Consider the following 20,543-nt stretch of genomic DNA (forward strand, 5'->3'; position numbering starts at 1 on the left):
CCGAGCGCTGAGAGAGCACAGCTCCTATCCCAGCCTCTACTATGAACGCCAAAGATGGATCCGGATGAGCCAGCACGGGAGCCAAGGTAAACAGAGCCTTCAGGCGACCAAAAGCCCTGTCCGCCTCAGCCGACCACTGCAGCCGCACCAGTCCCCCCATTAGCAGTGAGGTAATGGGAGCTGCTACCTGACCAAAACCCCGGATAAACCTCCGGTAGTGGTTGGCAAACCCTAGAAACCGCTGCACTTCCTTTACCGTGGTGGGAGTCGGCCAATTACGCACGGCAGAAATGCGGTCACTCTCCATCTCCACCCCTGACGTGGAAATGCGGTACCCTAGGAAGGAGATGGACTGTTGGAAGAACAGACATTTCTCAGTCTTGACGTACAGGTCATGCTCCAACAGTCGACCAAGCACCCTGCGTACCAGGGACACATACTCGGCGTGTGTAGCGGAGTATATCAGAATGTTGTCGATATATACCACTACACTCTGCCCGTGCAGGTCCCGGACAATCTGGAAGACTGATGGAGCATTCATCAACCCGTACGGCACAACGAGGTACTCATAGTGCCCTGAGGTGGTACTAAATGCCGTCTTCCACTCGTCCCCCTCCCGGATACGCACCAGGTTGTAAGCGCTCTTGAGATCCAAATTTGTGAATAAGTGCGCCCCATGCATTGACTCGATCGCACTGGCGATGAGAGGCAGCGGGGATAGCTGTACCTCACAGTGATCTGATTGATACCTCGATAGTCAATACACGGACGCAGACCCCCATCCTTCTTCTTCACAAAAAAGAAACTTGAGGAGGCAGGTGAAGTGGAGGGCTGAATGTATCCCTGCCCCATAATTTAGTCGCCTTCTTCTTACAGAAAGCGAGATCCAAATCAGCATATTCTGAGGGGATGCGCATGGTGGAGACCTGGTCTGGACTTTCCACCGTAGTCGCACCGATGGAAACCCCCACACACCTCCCTGAGCTCTCTCATGACCACCCCTTGAGAGCCCTCTGTTGCCACGAAATAGTGGGGTCATGACAGGCCAACCAGTGTAAGCCCAGCACCACGGGAAATGCAGGAGAATCAATAAGGAAGAGACTGATTCTCTCCTTATGACCCTCCTGCGTAACCATGTCTAGTGGAGCTGTGGCCTCCCTAATCAGCCCTGAACCTAATGGTCAACTATCCAGGGCGTGCACAGGGAAGGGCATATCCACAGGAACAAGGGGGATCCCTAAACTATGGGCAAATGAACGGTCAATAACATCCCAGCTGCGCCTGAATCTATTAGTACCTTATGCTGGGAATGCGGGGAAAACTCAGGAAATGAAATAAACACATACATGTGAGCAACTGGGGGCTCTGGGTGAGCCTGGTGCCGACTCACCTGGGGTGACATGATAGTGCCCTGCCTGCTGCCTCGTATCCCTGAGGAACCCCCCCAGCACCGACCAGCAGTGTGCCCTCTGCGGCCACAGATGGTGCAGAGAATGACCCCTCCTCCGGTCGCCCTAGGTGCAGCACCTCCCAGCTCCATGGGCGTCGGAGCGGAGGTACTGGGGGATGGAACTGACAGGCCCCGATCCGGACGACCACAGGCAGTCAGCAGGTTGTCCAGCCGGATGGACAGGTCCACCAGCTGGTCTAACGTGAGGGTGGTGTCTCAGCAGGCCAACTCCCGACGGACGTCCTCACGCAGACTGCACCGGTAGTGATCGATCAGGGCCCTGTCATTCCATCCCGCGCTGGCGGCCAGGGTCCGGAAATCCAAAGCGAAATCCTGCGCGCTCCTCGTCCCCTGCCTCAGGTGGAACAGATGTTCACACGCCGCTCGACCCTCAGGCGGGTGGTCGAACACTGCCCGAAAGCGGCGGGTGAACTCTGGGTAATGGTCCGACGCTGCGTATCCCTCCCTCCATACGGCATTGGCCCACTCCAGGCCTTTGCCTGAGAGGCAGGAGACAAGGGCGGACATGCTCTCACGCCCCGAAGGAGCCGGGTGGGCAGTCGCCAGGTAGAGCTCCAGCTGGAGTAGAAACCCCTGGCATCCGGCAGCCGTCCCATCATACTCCCTCGGGAGCGCGAGTCGAATCCCGCTGGGACCGGGTGAAGGAGGGGTGGACAGTGGGACCTGCTGTAGTGGGGCTGGTGGAGGCGCTGGAAAACCTCCTCTCTCCCAACGATCCATCGTCTGCAGCACGCGATCCATGGCGGTGCCCAGATGTTGCAACATGGTCGTGTGCTGCTGAACGTGCTCCTCCACTGCAACAGGGAGGGCTTCTGCTCCTGCTGACTCCATTCTTCAGGTGAGTGATTCTGTAAGGGTCCTGTGTGTAGCTGGTGTAGAGAGTCAGGCGCAGGACAGCAGAATTGAGTAATCAATGTACTTTACTCAAAAAAGACAAATTTACAAAGTAACATGACGAGCCCACAAAGACGGACCGAATTACAATAAACAATCACTCACAAACACAACATGGGGAACAGAGGGTTAAATAATAAACAAGTAATTGGTTGAGTGAAGCCAGGTGTGAAAGACAAAGGCAGAACAAATGGAAAATGAAAAGTGGATCGGTGCTGGCTAGAAAGCCGGTGACGTCGACCACTGAACGCCGCCCGAACAAGGAGAGGGATCAACTTCGGCAGAAGTCGTGACAATCTCGAAGACTAAATTCAATGTAGAATCAGTTTAACAGGTGACAAACAGATAATTTTACTATTGTAACATGCAGTGGGGAGCTGACAGTTGATTGATATCTTAGTGATAAAAACCAACAGCCTCATTCCATTCTATGATTAGTGGTGCATGTGAGGGAGATGTCTCCGGTCGAACTGAGCCTGCATTCCATAGACAAGATGTGGTGTATGTTTAACCAAGATAGACACAAACACAATACCGGCCATAGATGTCAAGTCAAGGAAAACAACTTTGAGCAAACCATGCTCCTTGGCAATTACAACTGTGTTGACAGGGGTTTCCAATAGGGTCACAACATGAAAGCATGTACCATGTGTTACAGTATCTTGCAGCAAAGAAAAACCGCAACTTTCAAATTCGCTAATAAGTGCCCATTTGTCAGCTGATTCCTCAGAGGTAAAGAAGAATTCAATCTGTCCATACTTCATTTGTGCTACATTAGAAAAAAAAACTGTAAAATTGTTCCTTATTTTTCCTTTCCCATAATGCCTTGATGTGAGATGAGTTCTCTTAACTTGTGCCCTGTGAAATGCCTTCACTGAATGTGGTGAATTAATGTGGCGACCAGCATGTTTTTATATTGCAGAGAGTTGCCTTTGCCTCCAGTTAAAGTTCACTTGATGCTCCCATTATGTTTGTTCTCGACTTATCACTGTTTTCGTCACAAAAACTATGGTCATTGGTCATCCGTGCGTAAAGGTCAGCTATGCCATTAGCTGGCTTTATGATTTGCGAAATAGCAGGGCTAGACTGCACTAGTTCGACTGCATGGACCATTTGCATGGGTATATTTTGAGTACCATGTATGAGCCTTGACAAATTGCTGTTTTTGTTTTCAAAATGGAAACATGAATGAGTCCATAATGGGCCAAGGGCTCTGACGGTATCTGACAGGTGCACAATATTTGCAGTTTGGTAACGCTCACCATAGAGATTACTAATTTGATAGCAAAGTTCCATAGCAGTTTCTCTGCATGATCGATCTGTTGTACTGATGAAAATAGCTTCACTTAGAAGGAGTAAGTGATTGTTGTAAAGTGTTCCAAGAATACCACGGAAAACAGCAGGTCCAAACAGATTAAAAGAGCCCGATATTCTGACACCTTAAAAAACATCCTGTGAGATGCTACAGATTGAGGATATTGCGTCATGGATGGTGGTTGGATATCTTGCAATAGCTTTTCTTTTTTTTCTTTTGACATGCTGAAGGGCTGATAAGAAAATAATCTGCTTGCTAAATAAACTGAATTTAGATAAAGCAATGATTGTAGTTATCATATCATGAGTGATTGATGGGTTAGAATTTGTATTTATATAAATTGGTGAAAGAAGACAATTGAAACCGCAAATTTTCATGAAAACAAACATATTGAGATTACTATTCACAGAATGGACATGCCACTGCCTAAGAAGAATTGTCCTCCAAAGAGACAAAAGTTTCCCAAAGAGGTGCATGATATGTTTCCATAATTAGACCCAAATGAGCATTCTGGTAAGTACTGCGCTAATCTGAAATCATATCAGTTTTTGCTACCCGTAGGATAAGCACCAGGAGAATATGATGATGTGCAAATATGTGTCTCTTTTCACATGTGTCAACCAGTGATCTTTTGAGAAACTTAAGGCTTTAACATTTTCTCTCCCTCTTCAATTTCTCTTTCAGGACATTTTTCTTTTGTGAGGTTTGAGGATGGATACACTGCAAAAATCTTCCAAACATCTGATATTCTAGGTGATGAGGATGTTCCTATCAGACAGCTGCAAGATCTTAGGTCAGGAGTAACCATTCTAGCCAAGTGATCGGACGGCAGATTTTATAGGGCCACTGTTGAATACATTGGGCAGCCAGACCAGATTGAAAAAAAAGGTTTTAAAGAAAAATTATTTCATATTCTTAGATAAGGACAAGCAAGAGAAGGGCCACCCACCTCAACCAACAGTACGCCAGTCACCCACAACTGAACATTTAAGCTCACAGTGTTCAAGTGACACTGTAATAATTGAGGAGTCCACTGTCTGAGCACGGTGAAGAGGTCAGATCAATACCCCCTCTCTGCAGACAAAACACAGCCAGTCCATCTCTCTAAAGTGGCAATGCACGCACCCTGGTGAGACAGCATCAATCAGCCCCAATTGAACAGCACGCACCATCCCCAGTTGGACAGCATCCCCCAGACCCCATGAGACCGCACACACCCACCCTGGTGAGACAGCACACACCCACCCTGGTGAGACAGCACACGCCCACCCTGGTGAGACAGCACACACCCATCCTGGTGAGACAGCACCACCCTGGTGAGACAGCATCCACCAGCAGTGCAGGGACAGCTTCCCCTAGCCCACGCGAAACAGCACGCACCAGCCCTCACTGGATGGAACGCACAAGCTCCAGTGGGACAGCACGCACCAGCCGCACGGCAGCCATGTGATGGTTGCAGGGACAAGGTCGAAAAAATCCTCAAGTAGTAATTTTGAGAGTAGATAAGTAATTAATATCATGTCACCTACTATCAAACTTTATTTTGTGAAGTTGAATTGGAAATCATTTTGAAAAACTTCTCCAACCCAATTTCTGTTGTGTGTGTTTTTTTTGTTTACATTTGGAAGAGTGATTGGACATTGAACACATAATAATGATTTTACTGTATGTGCTATTGCCTCCTCTCAGACCCAGTCCAGATCCGAGAGCTGCACACTCTCATTAACATCGTTGGAGAAACACTGTGAGCTACAGGAGAGAAGGCCATCGGTGCCGTCTGGCGAGCAAGAGTTGTTTCCTGACAGTGGCATGTTCCTCTCATTGTTCCGCCTTGCTGCCATCCATCAAATCAAATAACATTTTATTGGTTACATACACATGGTTAGCAGATGTTAATGCGAGTGTAGCGAAATGCGTGTGCTTCTACTTCCGACAGTGCAGTAATATCTAACAAGTAATCTAACAAATTCACAATGACTAATTTATACACATAAATGTAAAGGGAATAACGCTTGAGATTTTCTGGGCTAACAATGTAAGAAGTAATACATTAAAAAAAGAAAGTACTGCATAGTTTCCAAAGGACCTGAAGCGAGGCGACCATCTCTGTCGGCAATCTTGCCATCTAGGCTTGCGTCTGTTTCATTTGCTTTTTGACAAAAAACATTCTCAGTGGAAGAATGTGTCAATTCAGTTGCCTTTGGACGCAGTGGCAAGATCCCCAAGGGGAAGCAAGTCCTCGACCGGAAGAAGGTCAGCGGAATTCTAATTAAGTATTTTCTCAAAGCTAGGTTACTTTGTTACTTAAAAACTGCCTACAGCAAATTAGGATTGATTCTTGATGAAAAGGATTTACATATGTTATTTGCTAATTCATCACTGCAATCAAGTCAAATCAAGTTTCTGAAAACAGTATCTTAAAAACCTCTAAAACAAACCAAAATCCCCAATGCCCTTTTAAGACGTTTGTGTTTTGCATACTCGGAGTCCTTGAGTAGAATTGTCATGTGTTATTTGTCAAAATATTCATGAAATGTTTTATATACTTTATTCCAGCCTACGTCTTGCGATGTGCTACCTTGGATGCTTGGACCGGAATCGATGAAGCCAAACTGAAGAAGGCATTCATCAACAAGTGTAGGACCAGAGCAGGACAGAGTTGTGACTAAAATATTTTTGTGTACAATGTGCAATGTTCATATTTGCAATAAGGTTAGTTTAAGAACATACTGTTATGTGCTTGTGTCACGTCCTGACCATAGTAAGTTGTTATTTTCTATGGTAGAGTGGTCAGGGCGTCACAGGGGGTGTTTGTCCGTTTTTGTATTTCTATGTTTAGTTTCTAGTTTTGTATTTCTAGGTTCATTTTTGTTTGGCATGACCTCCAATTAGAGCCAGCCGGTTGTCTCTAATTGGAGGCCATATTTAAGTTGATGTTTGTCCCACTGGTGTTTTGTGGGTGACTATTTTGTGAGTAGTTGTTTGGTTATGGTATAGTGGGGTTGTGAGTGTTGGTTTAGGTTCTAGGTTAGGTTTTCTATGGGTAGGTTGGGTGCTGGACTCTCAATTGAAGGCAGGTGTGTTGAGTTGCCTTTGATTGGGAGTCCTATATTAGTAGGGTGTGTTTGTCTGTGTGTTTGTGGGTAATTGTATTTTGCACTGTTTCGTTTCACCTGTGAAACTGTCACCTTTCTCCTTTGCGTGTTTATTTTGTTTTGTCTTTTCCATCTATAATAAATATGATGTGGAACAGTCAACCCGCTGCGTATTGGTCATCGAGTGATTTCGACATATCTTCCGATGAGGGAGAATACGAGGAACGTTACAGTAGTGTATGTCTGATTTGCGTCACGGCTTTCTTGTTTTTTGTATTTCAAGTGTATGGTATATTGCATTAGTTTCACAACTGAATAAAAGATGTGGAACTACGATCACGCTGCGTATTGGTCCGATCCTTCCGAAAGCCCTGACAGCTTGGTGTCACATGTAGGTTTGACTTTTTGTTGACTACATCTGGTGGGTGACAACTGCCTATTTTCATCTCTACAATATTATTTTTGTGTTTACCTAAGGTACAAGAGCATATGGTTTATATTACTTTTATTTACGTTCTTACAGTTAATGGAACCCAATCTGTGCTGGGAATGAAAAGTGAGATGTTTTGTTAGTATAATAACCACTGTTGAATACATTTGTTGAACTGTATCAGTTTTCATTCTTGTTTTTAACAGCTAATCATAATTAATACAGAAAATTAATGCCAACAAATGAAATGTATCTCATTAATGAATATCTCATTAATCAAGCTCATGTATAGCTTCTGTAGTAATTTTAAGAGAAATAAATGAGACATGGAGATGTTGCACATCAAATGTAAAGATCTTTATGGCTCATACTTCTTAGATATTTCTGATATGATCACCTCAGACAAAGATCATTAGTCTAATAAAAGTCTCAAATTTGTCTCAGGAACTTATCATTATTGCTCCTTTAAAATAACAGAGGCAAGAATGAGCTCAGCGGTATACAATGATGAGACCTCTACTGATCATACTTCTCGAATACTGCTAAAACGATAATCTCAATTCAAATTCATGCGTCCTATATATGTCTCATAGAAGTCTCTAAATTCATCTCAATATTTATCCTAAGGGGCCTTTAGGAGCAATAACCCAGACACAAACGGTCACAGAATGATTCAAAATTGAGAAGCTCTAGGCAGTCTCAAAATATCTGGAGGATATCCGAGTGAGCAACATATTTTTTCCTATGGGTGGGCACACAAATGCTCCTAGAGAGAAGGGGGAACACTGAAGCATGTGTTGATGACAGTTCTACAGTCTCCATCAGAGGCCCAGGCTTTTGGCATAGATGGTAAAGCTCTCATTTCTGGACAGCAACATTGTAAGAGTTTGTCCTCCAAGGCATTAGATATACATTGATTAGTAGGTTACACTATATTTAGATACTTTAAATACTGCCTGAGACACCTTTGCTATTTGTCTTTGTACTCAATAAATGGTGAAACACAATTTGTATTGGTTTTCTTTGTTCGAATGTATATGCATGAAACGCACATTATGGAAAACATGTCTCACACTCCAAGGTAATAGAATAATGAATGGATTGGCAAAATGTTGGTACCGCCAGCTTTTAGAAGGTTAGTAGGAAAGTTAATCATGTAAACCATCTAAATATACTCACATTCACTGAACATTTAGTATCTGAAACTCAAACATTCATTTCCCAACTACTTTTTCTATAATCCTACAGGCTCTTTATCATTCTCCATACCTTATATTCCAATGCATCATTATCCGTGCACACCATGGTATTGTGCAGCTACTATTTGAGAACTACTACTGTCTTTAGAGAAGATTGTATTGTATGTACTGGCTAATATGCATATGCGTTTTTTAAACCTCCATTCTAGCGTACATAATCACAAATTTTTATCTACATGCTTTTATTTGGATTTCTATGCAACATATATGATTGAATGTTTATTTAAGCCTGCAGCTAGTTACTTGAAATTAAACATATATCATGCCAAAACATGATAAAAAATGTAATTCACTGACAGAGATGGCTAGCTAATGAAACACAAATTGACATTTACAGTAGCTGGCTAGGCTACTCAGTCTGTAACATTGGCTAGCTTTCAATAAATTGGCTAAATGGTCAACTGAGGTACTGAGTTCATGTGACCAATGACAATTCGTATTGCATGCTGCATATTTCAAGTGTACTTGAAAACAGATATTTAACTTATTTCAGTCTTGGGGAAATAGCTATAACTGTTCCTTTTCATCTGACAGTAGCATGCGTTTTCACAAGAGGCTGTGTTTACGTCGTAGATAGAAGGCCATTGGCTGCCTTCATCACGAGGGGTATGTATTTGCCCGAGCAGACATTGTGTTGAAATATACTTCTTATGAGAAATTGTGCAAGAATCGAAGGTGGCAACAACTTTCATAGTTATCATAAGAATGTTTTACTATCATATACAAAAGATCAGCTCCTCCCTCGACTGGGATTGATCAACTTAACTATTTTCGGCTTCGGCCCACTACCTATTGATTTCGGTAGCGCATTCCCATATCTAATTGTTAATCAGCTGTTTTTAAAGCCGAAATAAGTATGACATCCGAGAATTTTAAGTATATTCGATATACAAAATGTCGCATACTCAAAAATACTGTTTGCAATTTTGCATACTCTAATGGCCTACTATTTAGGACACAAGTATGGATATTTGGACATAAGCCAGCGTCCTACCCTCCTCGATAGTCACCTTTCACCGAGACGGTTAACGGCATCGAAGACCGAAAAGGAGTAACCAGTATCTTTGGCTGGGGATATTGTTTTTGGTGATCAAACTTGAAGTGTTTGCCGCGCGTGCATGTGTGCATCTGGAGGTGGAGGGCTGGAGCGAGTGGGGAATGGTGTCCCCTGAGAGGGCAAGAACGAGATGTATGTCAGGAGAAGTACAGTATTATCATAAGGAGATATACAGTGCATTCGGAAAGTATTCAGACCCCTTCCCTTTTTCCACATTTTGTTACGTTACAGCCTTATTCTAAAATTGATTAAATAAAAACAAATCCTCATCAATCTACACACAATACCACATATTGACAAAGCCAAAACAAAACATTTTTGCAAATGTATATAAAAAATATACATTATTTACATAAGTAGACATTTTTGCAAATGTGTATAAAAAGTATACCTTTACATAAGTATTCAGACCCTTTGCTATGAGTCTCAAAATTGAGCTCAGGTGCATCCTGTTTCCATTGATCATCCTTTAGATGTGTCTACAACTTAATTGGAGTGCACCTGTGGTAAATAACATTTATTGGACATGATTTGGAGAGGCACACACCCGTCTATATGAGGTCCCACAGTTGACAGTGCATGTCAAAACAGAAATCAAGCCATTCCTCTGTGGAGATGGGAAAACGTTCCAAAAGGACAACCATCTCTGCAGCACTCCACCAATCAGGCCTTTATGGTAGAGTGGCCAGACTCAAAGAACATGACAGCCTGTTTGGAGTTGCCCAAAAGGCACCTAAAGGACTCTCAGACCATGAGAAACAAGATTCTCTGGTCTGATGAAACCAAGATTGAACTTTTTGGCCTGAATGCCAAGCATCACGTCTGGAGGAAACCTGGCATCATCCCTATGGTGAAGCATGGTGGCGGCCGCATCATGCTGTGGGGATGTTTATCAGCGGCATGGACTGGGAGACTAGTCAGGATTGAGGGAAAGATGAACGGAACAAAGTATAGAGAGATCCTTGATGAAAACATGCTCCAGAGTGCTCAGGACCGCAGACTGGGGCGAAGGTTCACCTACCAACAGGACAATGACCCTAAGCACACAGCCAAGACAACGCAGGAGTGGCTTCGGGACAAGTCTCTGAATGTCCTTGAGTGGCCCAGCAAGGGCCTGGACTTGAACCTGATCAAACATCTCTGGAGAGACCTGGATGTGCAGTGACGCTCCCCATCCAGCCTGACAGAGCTTGAGAGGATCTGCAGAGAAGAATGGGAGAAACTCCCCACATACAGGTGTGCCAAGCTTGTAGCGTCATACCCAAGAAGCACTCGAGGCTGTAATTGCTGCCAAATGTGCTTCAACAAAGTACTGAGTAATGGATCTCAATGCTTATGTAAATGTGATATTTCAGTTTTTTTATTTAGAATACAAAAAAAGTTTTTGTTTCGTCAGTATGGAGTATTATGTGTAGATTGATGAGGGGAGAAAACAATTTAATCCATTTCAGAATAAGGCTGTAACAAAATGTGGAAAAGGTCAAGGGGTCTGAATACTTTCAGAATGCACTATATACTGTGATTACGGAGGAGGAATGGAGAGGGAAAAAAGAGGCAAAGGAGGTCTTTGAGAGAGAGGGAGAAAGAAGGTGAGCTTGAATTGGTAAAAAATGTAGGAAAAAAGGGAGATACTTTGTTGATGAAGAATGGTAAAAAATGTATGCAGAGGAAGCTGTACACCAGATTGAAGACAGGAGGAGAAATGGAAGTGAATGAGGGCAAAGTCTCAGAGGTGGTAGATCTGGGGAAGTTCTCGGAGCATGTCAAGAGTGTGTAAAGCTGTCATCAAGGCAAAGGGTGGCTACTTTGAAGAATCCAAAATATAAAATATATTTTGATATGTTTAACACTGTTTTGGTTACTACATGATTCCATATGTGTTATTTCATAGTTTTGATGTCTTCACTATTATTCTACAATGTAGAAAATAGTAAAAATAAAGAAAAACCCTGTAATGAGTAGGTGTGTCCAAACTTTTGACTGGTACTCTTTATACAAACGGTGTTAGAGGAAGGCCCAAACATTGTCAAAGACTCCAGTCATCCAAGTCATAGGCTGTTCGCTCTGCTACCGCATGGCAAGCTGTACTGTAGTGCCAAGTCTAGGTCAAAAAGGCTCCTTAACAGCTTCTACCCCCAAGCTATAAGAATGCTGAACAATTAATCAAATGGCCAACCGGACTGTTTACGTTTTTACACTGCTGTTACTCGCTGTATATTATCTATGCATAGTCACTTTACCCCAATTTACATGTACAAACTACCTCAAATAACCTGTACCCCTGCACATTGACCGTGTTACTTTTTATGTTTTACTTTAGTTTATTTTGTAACAATTATTTACCAAATACATTATGTTGTTACAGATGTCAAGCTTATGGGAATGTGGCAGCAGTGTGAAGGATGGAGGTTCCTGAGCTTAAGGGTGCTGAAGGGCATGAGACAAAGGTATGTGTAGCATTGGGGAAATAAGCGGTATGTGAGAGGTAGTGAAGAAAGAAGAGGAAGATGGGTCAAGGAGAGGGATCCTGAGACGAGGGGTGTGATTAGTAGATCTATACCAGTACAGAGGGATAGGCCAACAAGTGATATATGCTTCAGCAAGAGTGGAATTTTTGCATTTATAGCAATGGCTATCAACTGTACTGCAGGGATGGAGCATAAGTCGCAGAAAATAGAGGTTGTGGTGGCAGCTGAAATAAAAGTATTTGGGTGTATGAGATTTGATGTCAGAAGAGTTACAGGGTGTGCTGAGTGGTGGTGTCCTTCCTCTCAGGCTGTTGGCCTAGATTTAGTGGAGTAGAGTGGTTGGTTTTTAATGAGTGTAGATTTAGATGGTAGGGTATTTGTTGATTTATTTATTATTTCCCTCCCCAAGCAATGTATAAGGGAGTTCTACTGCAGTGTAGTTGGTGCCGATAATGCAACATTTATTGCATGCCAAACGCCTAAACCTAATCAAAGAAGAACACCTTTCACCGAGGATATAGCGCATTCCTTCCCTCCATAGTACCCTCCAAACTCGTCATTAAGCTCAAGACCCTGGGTCTCGACCCAGCCCTGTGCAACTGGGTCCTGGACTTCCTGACGGGCTGCCCCCAGGTGGTGAGGGTAGGTAACAACATCTCCACCCCGCTGATCCTCAACACTGGGTCCCCACAAGGGTGCGTTCTCAGCCCTCTACTGTACTCCCTGTTCACACATGACTGCGTGGCCATGCACGCCTCCAACTCAATCATCAAGTTTGCAGACGACACTACAGTGGTAGGCTTGATTACCAACAACGACGAGACGGCCTACAGGGAGGAGGTGAGGGCCCTCGGAGTGTGGTGTCAGGAAAATAACCTCACACTCAATGTCAACAAAACAAAGGAGATGATCGTGGACTTCAGGAAACAGCAGAGGGAGCAGCCCCCTATCCACATCGATGGGACAGTAGTGGAGAGGATGGAGAGTTTTAAGTTCTTTGGCGTACACATCACGGACAAACTGAAATGGTCCACCCACACAGACAGCGTGGCGAAGAAATTTGGCTTGTCATCAAAAACACTCATAAACTTTTACAAATGCACAATCGAGAGCATCCTGTCGGGCTGTATCACCACCTGATACGACAGCTGCTCCGCCCATAACCGGAAGGCTCTCCAGAGGGTAGTGAAGTCTGCACAACGCATCACCGGGTGCAAACTACCTGCCCTCCAGGACACCTACACCACCCGATGTCACAGGAAGGCCAAAAAGATCATCAAGGACAACAACCACCCGAGCCACTGCCTGTTCACCCCGCTATCATCCAGAAGGCGAGGTCAGTACAGGTGCATCAAAGCGGGGACCGAGAGACTGAAAAACAGCTTCTATCTCAAGGCCATCAGACTGTTAAGCAGCCATCACTAACATTGAGTGGCTGCTGCGAACATACTGACTCAACTCCACCCACTTTAATAATGGTAAAATTGATGTAATCAATTTATCACTAGCCAATATTATATAATGTTTACTTACCCTACATTACTCATCTCTTATGTATATACTGTTCGCTATACCATCTACTGCATCTTGCCATCTGATGTAATTAAATGTATCACTAGCCACTTTAAACACTGCCACTTTATATAATGTTCTCATACCCTACATTGCTCATCTCATATGTATATACTGTACGCTATACCATCTACTGCATCTTGCCATCTTGATGTTAATGTATCACTAGCCACTTTAAACAATGTCACTTCATATAATGTTTTCATACCCTGCATTGCTCACTGTACTCTATACCATCTACTGCATCTTGCCTATGCCGTTCGGCCATCACTAATTTATTTATTTTTATGTACATATTCGTATTCATTCCTCCACACTTGTGTGTATAAGGTAGTTGTTGTGAAATTGTTAGGTTATATTACTTGTTAGATATTACTGCATGGTCGGAACTAGTAGCACAAGCATTTCGCTACACTTGCATTAACACCTGCTAACCATGTGTATATGACAAATACATTTGATTTGCCCTTTGGGATGATTCCCATGGCAGAGACATAAGCATTTTGTCATTATATACCGATCTCTGCCATAAGGGGCTTATTTGAGCTTTCGCTTCTGACTGAGACTTGTAAAAGTGTGCTTTAATGAAGTTGCCAGTTGAGGACTTGTGAGGTGTCTTTTTCTCAAACTAGACACTAATGTACTTGTCCTCTTGCTCAGTTGTGCACCGGGGCCTTCCACTCCTCTTTCTATTCTGGTTAGGGCCAGTTTGCGCTGTTCGGTGAAGGGTGTAGTACACAGAGTTGTACGAGATCTTCAGTTTCTTGGCAATTTCTCGCATGGAATATCCTTCATTTCTCAGAACAATAATAGACTGATGAGTTTCAGAAGAAAGGTCTTTGTTTCTGGCCATTTTGAGCCTGTAATCGAACCCACAAATGTAAGGAATGACACTGGAGAATAGAAGCAGGAACGGACATGCAACAGGACAGGAAGAGCGTCAGAACTGGGAAATACAAAAATAGACGACAAACAATGCAACAGCGGGGAACAGAGCTGGGGAACTTACAAATAAAGGGGAGGTAATAAACAGGTGATTGAGTGAGTCCATGTGAGTCCAATATCACTGAAGCGCGTGATGATGGAAGGCAGGTGTGCGTAAATGATGGTGGCAGTAGTGCGTAATGCAGGGCAGCCTGGCGCCCTCGAGCACCAGGGGGGAAGAGCGGGAGCAGGCATGACAACAAATGCTGATGCTCCAGATGCTCAACTAGTCTAAAGTTTTATTGCTTCTTTAATCAGGACAACAGTTTTCAGCTGTGCTAACATAATTGCAAAAGGGTTTTCTAATGATCAATTAGCCTTTTAAAATGATAAACTTGGATTAGCTAACACAACGTGCCATTGGGACACAGGAGTGATGGTTGCTGATAATGGGCCTCTGTACGCCTATGTAGATATTCCATAAAAAAAATCTGCCGTTTCCAGCGACAATAGTTATTTACAACATTAACAATGTCTATACTGTATTTCTGATCAATTTCATGTTATTTTAATAGACATAAAAAAATTGCTTTTCTTTCAAAAACAAGGACATTTCTAAGTGACCCCAAACTTTTGAACGGTAGTATATATGCCCTGAGTAAATTATTCAAGCCATTGCACAAAATAAAAATAGGGAATTGCCATTTTTTTATTATTCATGGGAGACTAATAAGCCCAAGCGGAAGGCTAGGCCATGACATATGTTATACAATATTTAAAATGTGTAAATAAAAAAAAGTCACTACATTGGGGAAAATAAGTAATGTGTACACATTGTCACTGGTGTAAAATTCCAAATGCACTTTGATGTGCTAAACTGTGTACGCGACCAGCACACTTTTATTTGATCATTATTTGAAGCCTTTATTGCCACAATAATTGAAGTGTAATTTAATTTAGAACAAATTACATAAAATTGCTTTTTTTAAATACAGTCAGCCACCTTGCATATATCATTCACAAAACAAAAAAAATTGTCATAGTAATTTACAATATCCCAGTCCAAAGTGTTCAACATATCAATACACTAGATATTAATATCAAGAACACTAATGGCTAAGCAAAAGGGAGCTGGGAAAGGTAGAGGAGCTCGAATAGAAAAGGGGGAAAGGAAGATGGCAAAGGAAAGAAAGAAAGGGAGCTAGGATATGAGGAAAGGAAATTATGAAAGGGAACTGGGAAATGAGAAAAGGAAAGGAAGCACAGAAAGGATAGGAGGAAAGGAAACAAAGAAACAAAGATAGGACAATGAGTAGTAGAGGAAAGGGAGTTCAGAACAAAACTGAACAGCATTTGCAGTAAACGGTTTCTGTTACCAAACGTTTTGCGACAGACTAAACATTTTGCAATAAAATCTGGTAATAAATACACACAAGATTGGACCACTCTATTTCCTGGGGCACTTTTAGTAGGCAAACGTTGTGGAACGTTGCAAATAGAAATGTCATGAATGGAGGTGACATTAACTGTCATTCTATAGTCAGCGAGGCATGTTTGTACCACACAATACATTTCTATCTAAAGGTTGAACAACATTGCACCCTGTTGAATACAGTCCTGACCCCCTGCCGACGCACCATCCCCGGTCTCTGATGCTACAACTGAAAACGTTGCGTGGAGAATCAGGTTGTGCACCCAGACAGCATATCATGTACAGAGAGATGGGCAGGACAAAGTAGCATGAAAGACAAAACATCTGGAAAGCAAAAAGTGTCCTGATCAGGGAAATGCATTTAAAGACAAAGCAATTCATAATGACAGACTATTGCTGATTCTGATACAGAACATGGCTGTGAGTGGATACCACAGTATCTCTCTTAAAGTGTTGGCTTGTGTGAACAGCCCATGTGTGTTTCTCAGGTTAGGCTGCTTCCCAAATTCAGGCAAACCCCAGGTGCACGGTTACTATTCTTGCATCTCCCTGTGAAAACACAGAAAAGTTTTGAATAATTCCTGTTTTTCAATAGTAGTTTCTTTATAATGTAAAATAGTAAGAGAAATCATTCTTCATACTCTACATTCATACTTGAATGTCCCTGCAGACTTCTAAAACACTGGACCCTGGCCAGTACTCATCTTATATTACTGAATGGCATGCTAATGGGAAGACAAATAATCATTGTCGTGTCTTTGGCATCATTAAACTGAAGATTAATCTTTATCAAAAATTCTCTGTAATTATTATTACGTGATTAAACTACTTAATCATGTAACTGTAATTAACTAGGAAGTCGGGGCACCAAGGAAAATATTCAGATTACAAAAGTTATAATTTTTCTAATGTAACTTTCAGATATTTTAATATCTGATCACTTAGTCTTCTGATTAATTAATTATTCTTTACCTCACGTTAGTCTCATTCCAAACGTCGTAAATTGTTGGTTATCTGCACGAACCCAGTGTCGTGTCTTTGGCTATGCCGGATTAAGTGATATGACATGCTAACCTATAAAATTCTTTCTCTGTAATTAATATTACCTGATTAAGCTAATCATGTAAATGTAATTAACTAGAAAGTCGGGGCACCACGGAAGAACGTTTATAGAGCCGTTATCTTCCGAATAAACTCTTAAAATACTTAGTAATACTTTACATCGGTAGCAGTCAATATTAACCCTTATCTTATTTTCAGTCTCATAATGAAAGTTGTAAATTCTTGGCTATCTTCACGAACCCTGGCTAACAAGTTGAATCAGCAATACCAAATTGGGTTTAATTATTTATTTACTAAATACCTAAACTTATCACACAGAATTACAAATACACCGAATACACATGATGTCATACATGATGGCTGGTTACACAAAGGAAAGGGGGTTGGGCTTGAATGAAAGAGCGGGAAGACTTAGGAATAAAGAAACAGCAGCTATGCTATCATAAATACATTATCTTATGCATTCTAAATTACCGCCCATTTGGAAAAGGAAAATGCAATAAATATTTACTCTGAGCTGCGCTTCGGTAGATTGGTCGTAGATGCTGGCCGGGTCCTGTCCTCGGAAGAATGTCAATGGTGGTAAAGTGGATACGTGGTGGTATCTTCGTCTGGTTGTTAGACTGGATCCGTCGTCCGTCCTTTCCTAGCCCACGTCTACAGCGGCCGCTGCTAACTCAACGGCTAGGAAGTATCACTTCTGTAGTGAATAAGCTCAAAGTTCATACCATTCGCCACCAAAGCTCATGCCGAGGTTGGCTTAGTTCTGTACTTGACATGTGTGTCCTTCTAACGTAGAGGCTGCAGACCTCACGTACTGGAACAACCTGGTTATCTTTTCGTCAAAGGCTTATATAGTGGAGAGGGGGAAGGATGTGTTTCATCGTTTATAACCCCTGTCTCTTCACAGGGGTGGGCCACTGATCAAGCAGGGCACTTTCCTTATGAAAACCCAATTCTCTCATTTGGAAGCTAAAATTACATTTAATCTCCTAACAAACAATTTCAATATCAAACATTTCAATTGCATAACAATTCCATGTTACTCTGATAACTAGAGGGTGTATACTTTCTCAGGTATAGTTTATGTCGTCCTGTCATCAGTCATAATGTCTCAGATGACAACCGAACTGACATACATACTCATTACGTTCCCAAGCATATTTCCAACTGGTTTTATTTCCAAAATATGGTTCCTTTTCCCCATTTGTTTGATGTTCCCAGACTCTCTATATTTAACACAGGCTATTCAAGTCCTTCAGTAGGGTCAGAGAGGGGAAGGGAGAAAGGTATTTTTTTTGGGGGGGGGTCATAAACCTTACCCACAGGCCAACGTCATGACAGTCCCCCCATGTTGGGTTCAATCTTGCGATTAAACTGCATGTTGTAAACCAACATAAAAATTAACGTGGGTTGTCCTGGTTGTGGATCATCGTTGTGGTCCCCATCTGGCGGTCGACCCGGGTAGGGTGTCTGCAAATGAAGAAGTCCGCTCCAAGGCTGGGCAGCAGATGTCCAGTTGGTGGTTGCTATTGCAGTCCCCCCTCTGGTGGTCGACCCGGGTAGGGTCTCTGCAAATGAAGAAGTCCGTTCCATGGCTCGGCAGCGGATGTCCGGATTGGGATCGCCGTTCCGGACCCGTCGTCTGGTCGTCCAGACTGGAATATCTGGGCAGTAACTTAGGCAGATGTTAACAACGCACACACACTCATGAAATATATCATTACATTTCCTCCCAAATGAGCGGCGTTGTGGCACTAACTGATGGTTGTATGGGGGAGTTGTTTATGGCTTTATCACTTTCTATGTGCCGAAGAAAATGAAACAAAATGAATGAAAGCATAAACAAAACAAAATATACTTATGCCACCTTAATCATCTAATTGGACTGTATTCTATCTACGTCCATGGTCTTGGCAAAATGACCCTATCATGGCACTGTCTAATGTCATATTTAGGGCTTTCCTAATTTGCGGGGTGGCGCTTAGGGTACTATCCTAAGTTGACAACTATATGATAAGTCTACAGCTGTAAGGCACTAGTTTTGGGCAGTCTACAGGGATGACCTATGGACTTCTGGTTAGAAAACTGGTGAGTGCTGTAGAGTCAAAGGCCTAGAAGTAAATGTTCAACTTTACTAAGGCTGGTATTTTGCTTGGACCCTTAAGTGATCCTAGCCTGTTAGGGCTAGGGGGCAGTATTGACACGGCTGGATAAAAAACGTACCCGATTTAATCTGGTTACTACTCCTGCCCAGTAACTAGAATATGCATATAATTATTGGCTTTGGATAGAAAACACCCTAAAGTTTCTAAAACTGTTTGAATGGTGTCTGTGAGTATAACAGAACTCATATGGCAGGCAAAAACCTGAGAAGATTTCATGCAGGAAGTGGCCTGTCTGACAAGGTGTCGTTCTTCTTGTCTCTGTTTATTGAAGAGTGAGGATCTTAGCTGTCCCGTGACACTTCCTACGGCTGCCATAGGCTCTCAGAAGGCGGCAAAATGCTGAATCGTGGCTTTGCAGGCTCTGGCTGAAACAAAGTAGCGCGTTTGGGTAGTGGCTGGTTACAGTACTGTGAGACTCAGGCTCGTGCCCGCGTCGACCGAAAGCTTTGTTTTCTTTCCTCTGTTTAGCTAAATGGACATTCCCGGTCGGAATATTATCGCTTTTTTACGAGAAAAATGGCATAAAAATGGATTTTAAACAGCGGTTGACATGCTTCGAAGTACGGTAATGGAATATTTAGATTTTTTTTGTCACGAATTGCGCCATGCGCACGACCCTGATTTACCATTTCGGATAGTTTCTGGAACGCACGAACAAAACGCCGCTATTCGGATATAACGATGGATTATTTTGGACCAAACCAACATTTGTTATTGAAGTAGCAGTCCTGGGAGTGCATTCTGACGAAGACAACAAAAGGTAATCAAACTTTTGTAATAGTAAATCTGATATTTGTGAGTGCTAAACTTGCCGGGTGTCTAAATAGCTAGCCCGTGATGGCTGGGCTATGTACTTAGAATATTGCAAAATGTGCTTTCACCAAAAAGCTATTTTAAAATCGGACATATCGAGTGCATAGAGGAGTTCTGTATCTATAATTCTTAAAATAATTGTTATGCTTTTGGTGACATTATATGCTGGCTTGAAAAATGGGTGTCTGATTATTTCTGGCTTGGTACTCTGCTGACATAATCTAATGTTTTGCTTTCGTTGTAAAGCCTTTTTGAAATTGGACAGTGTGGTTAGATTAACGAGAGTCTTGTCTTTAAATAGCTGTAAAATAGTCATATGTTTGAGAAATTGAAGTAATAGGATTTTTAAGGTATTTGAAAATCGCGCCACTGGATTAGACTGGCTGTTGCGTAGGTGGGATGAATTCGTCCCGCCTAGCCCAGAGAGGCTAGCATAAATCCTAATTGGATGTTCCGTTGTGCATGTGCGTTTACGTTTACACAATCGCGCATGTCAAGGGAAGAAAACCAAGTATCCTGGCAGATTACAACTTGTTCAGAATGAGTCTGACGTAGTCAGGTAATTTTCAGGTCAATGCCTGGA

At 42.6% G+C, this 20,543-nt stretch overlaps 1 protein-coding gene across 1 annotated transcript in view; it reads left to right on the top strand.

Annotated features, from left to right (window-relative positions):
* Positions 1-4,881: 4,881 nt before the first annotated feature.
* LOC123730992 (acyl-coenzyme A thioesterase 2, mitochondrial-like) overlaps positions 4,882-20,543 on the top strand; it is a 37,247-nt gene continuing 21,585 nt past the window's right edge. The window contains exon 1 of the mRNA XM_045709871.1: positions 4,882-4,996. Within this exon, the coding sequence (XP_045565827.1) occupies positions 4,882-4,996 (115 nt within the window). The remainder of the gene's footprint in view (positions 4,997-20,543) is intronic.

Source organism: Salmo salar, chromosome ssa27, assembly GCF_905237065.1.
Source record: "Salmo salar chromosome ssa27, Ssal_v3.1, whole genome shotgun sequence".
NCBI classification, from domain to species: domain Eukaryota; kingdom Metazoa; phylum Chordata; class Actinopteri; order Salmoniformes; family Salmonidae; genus Salmo; species Salmo salar.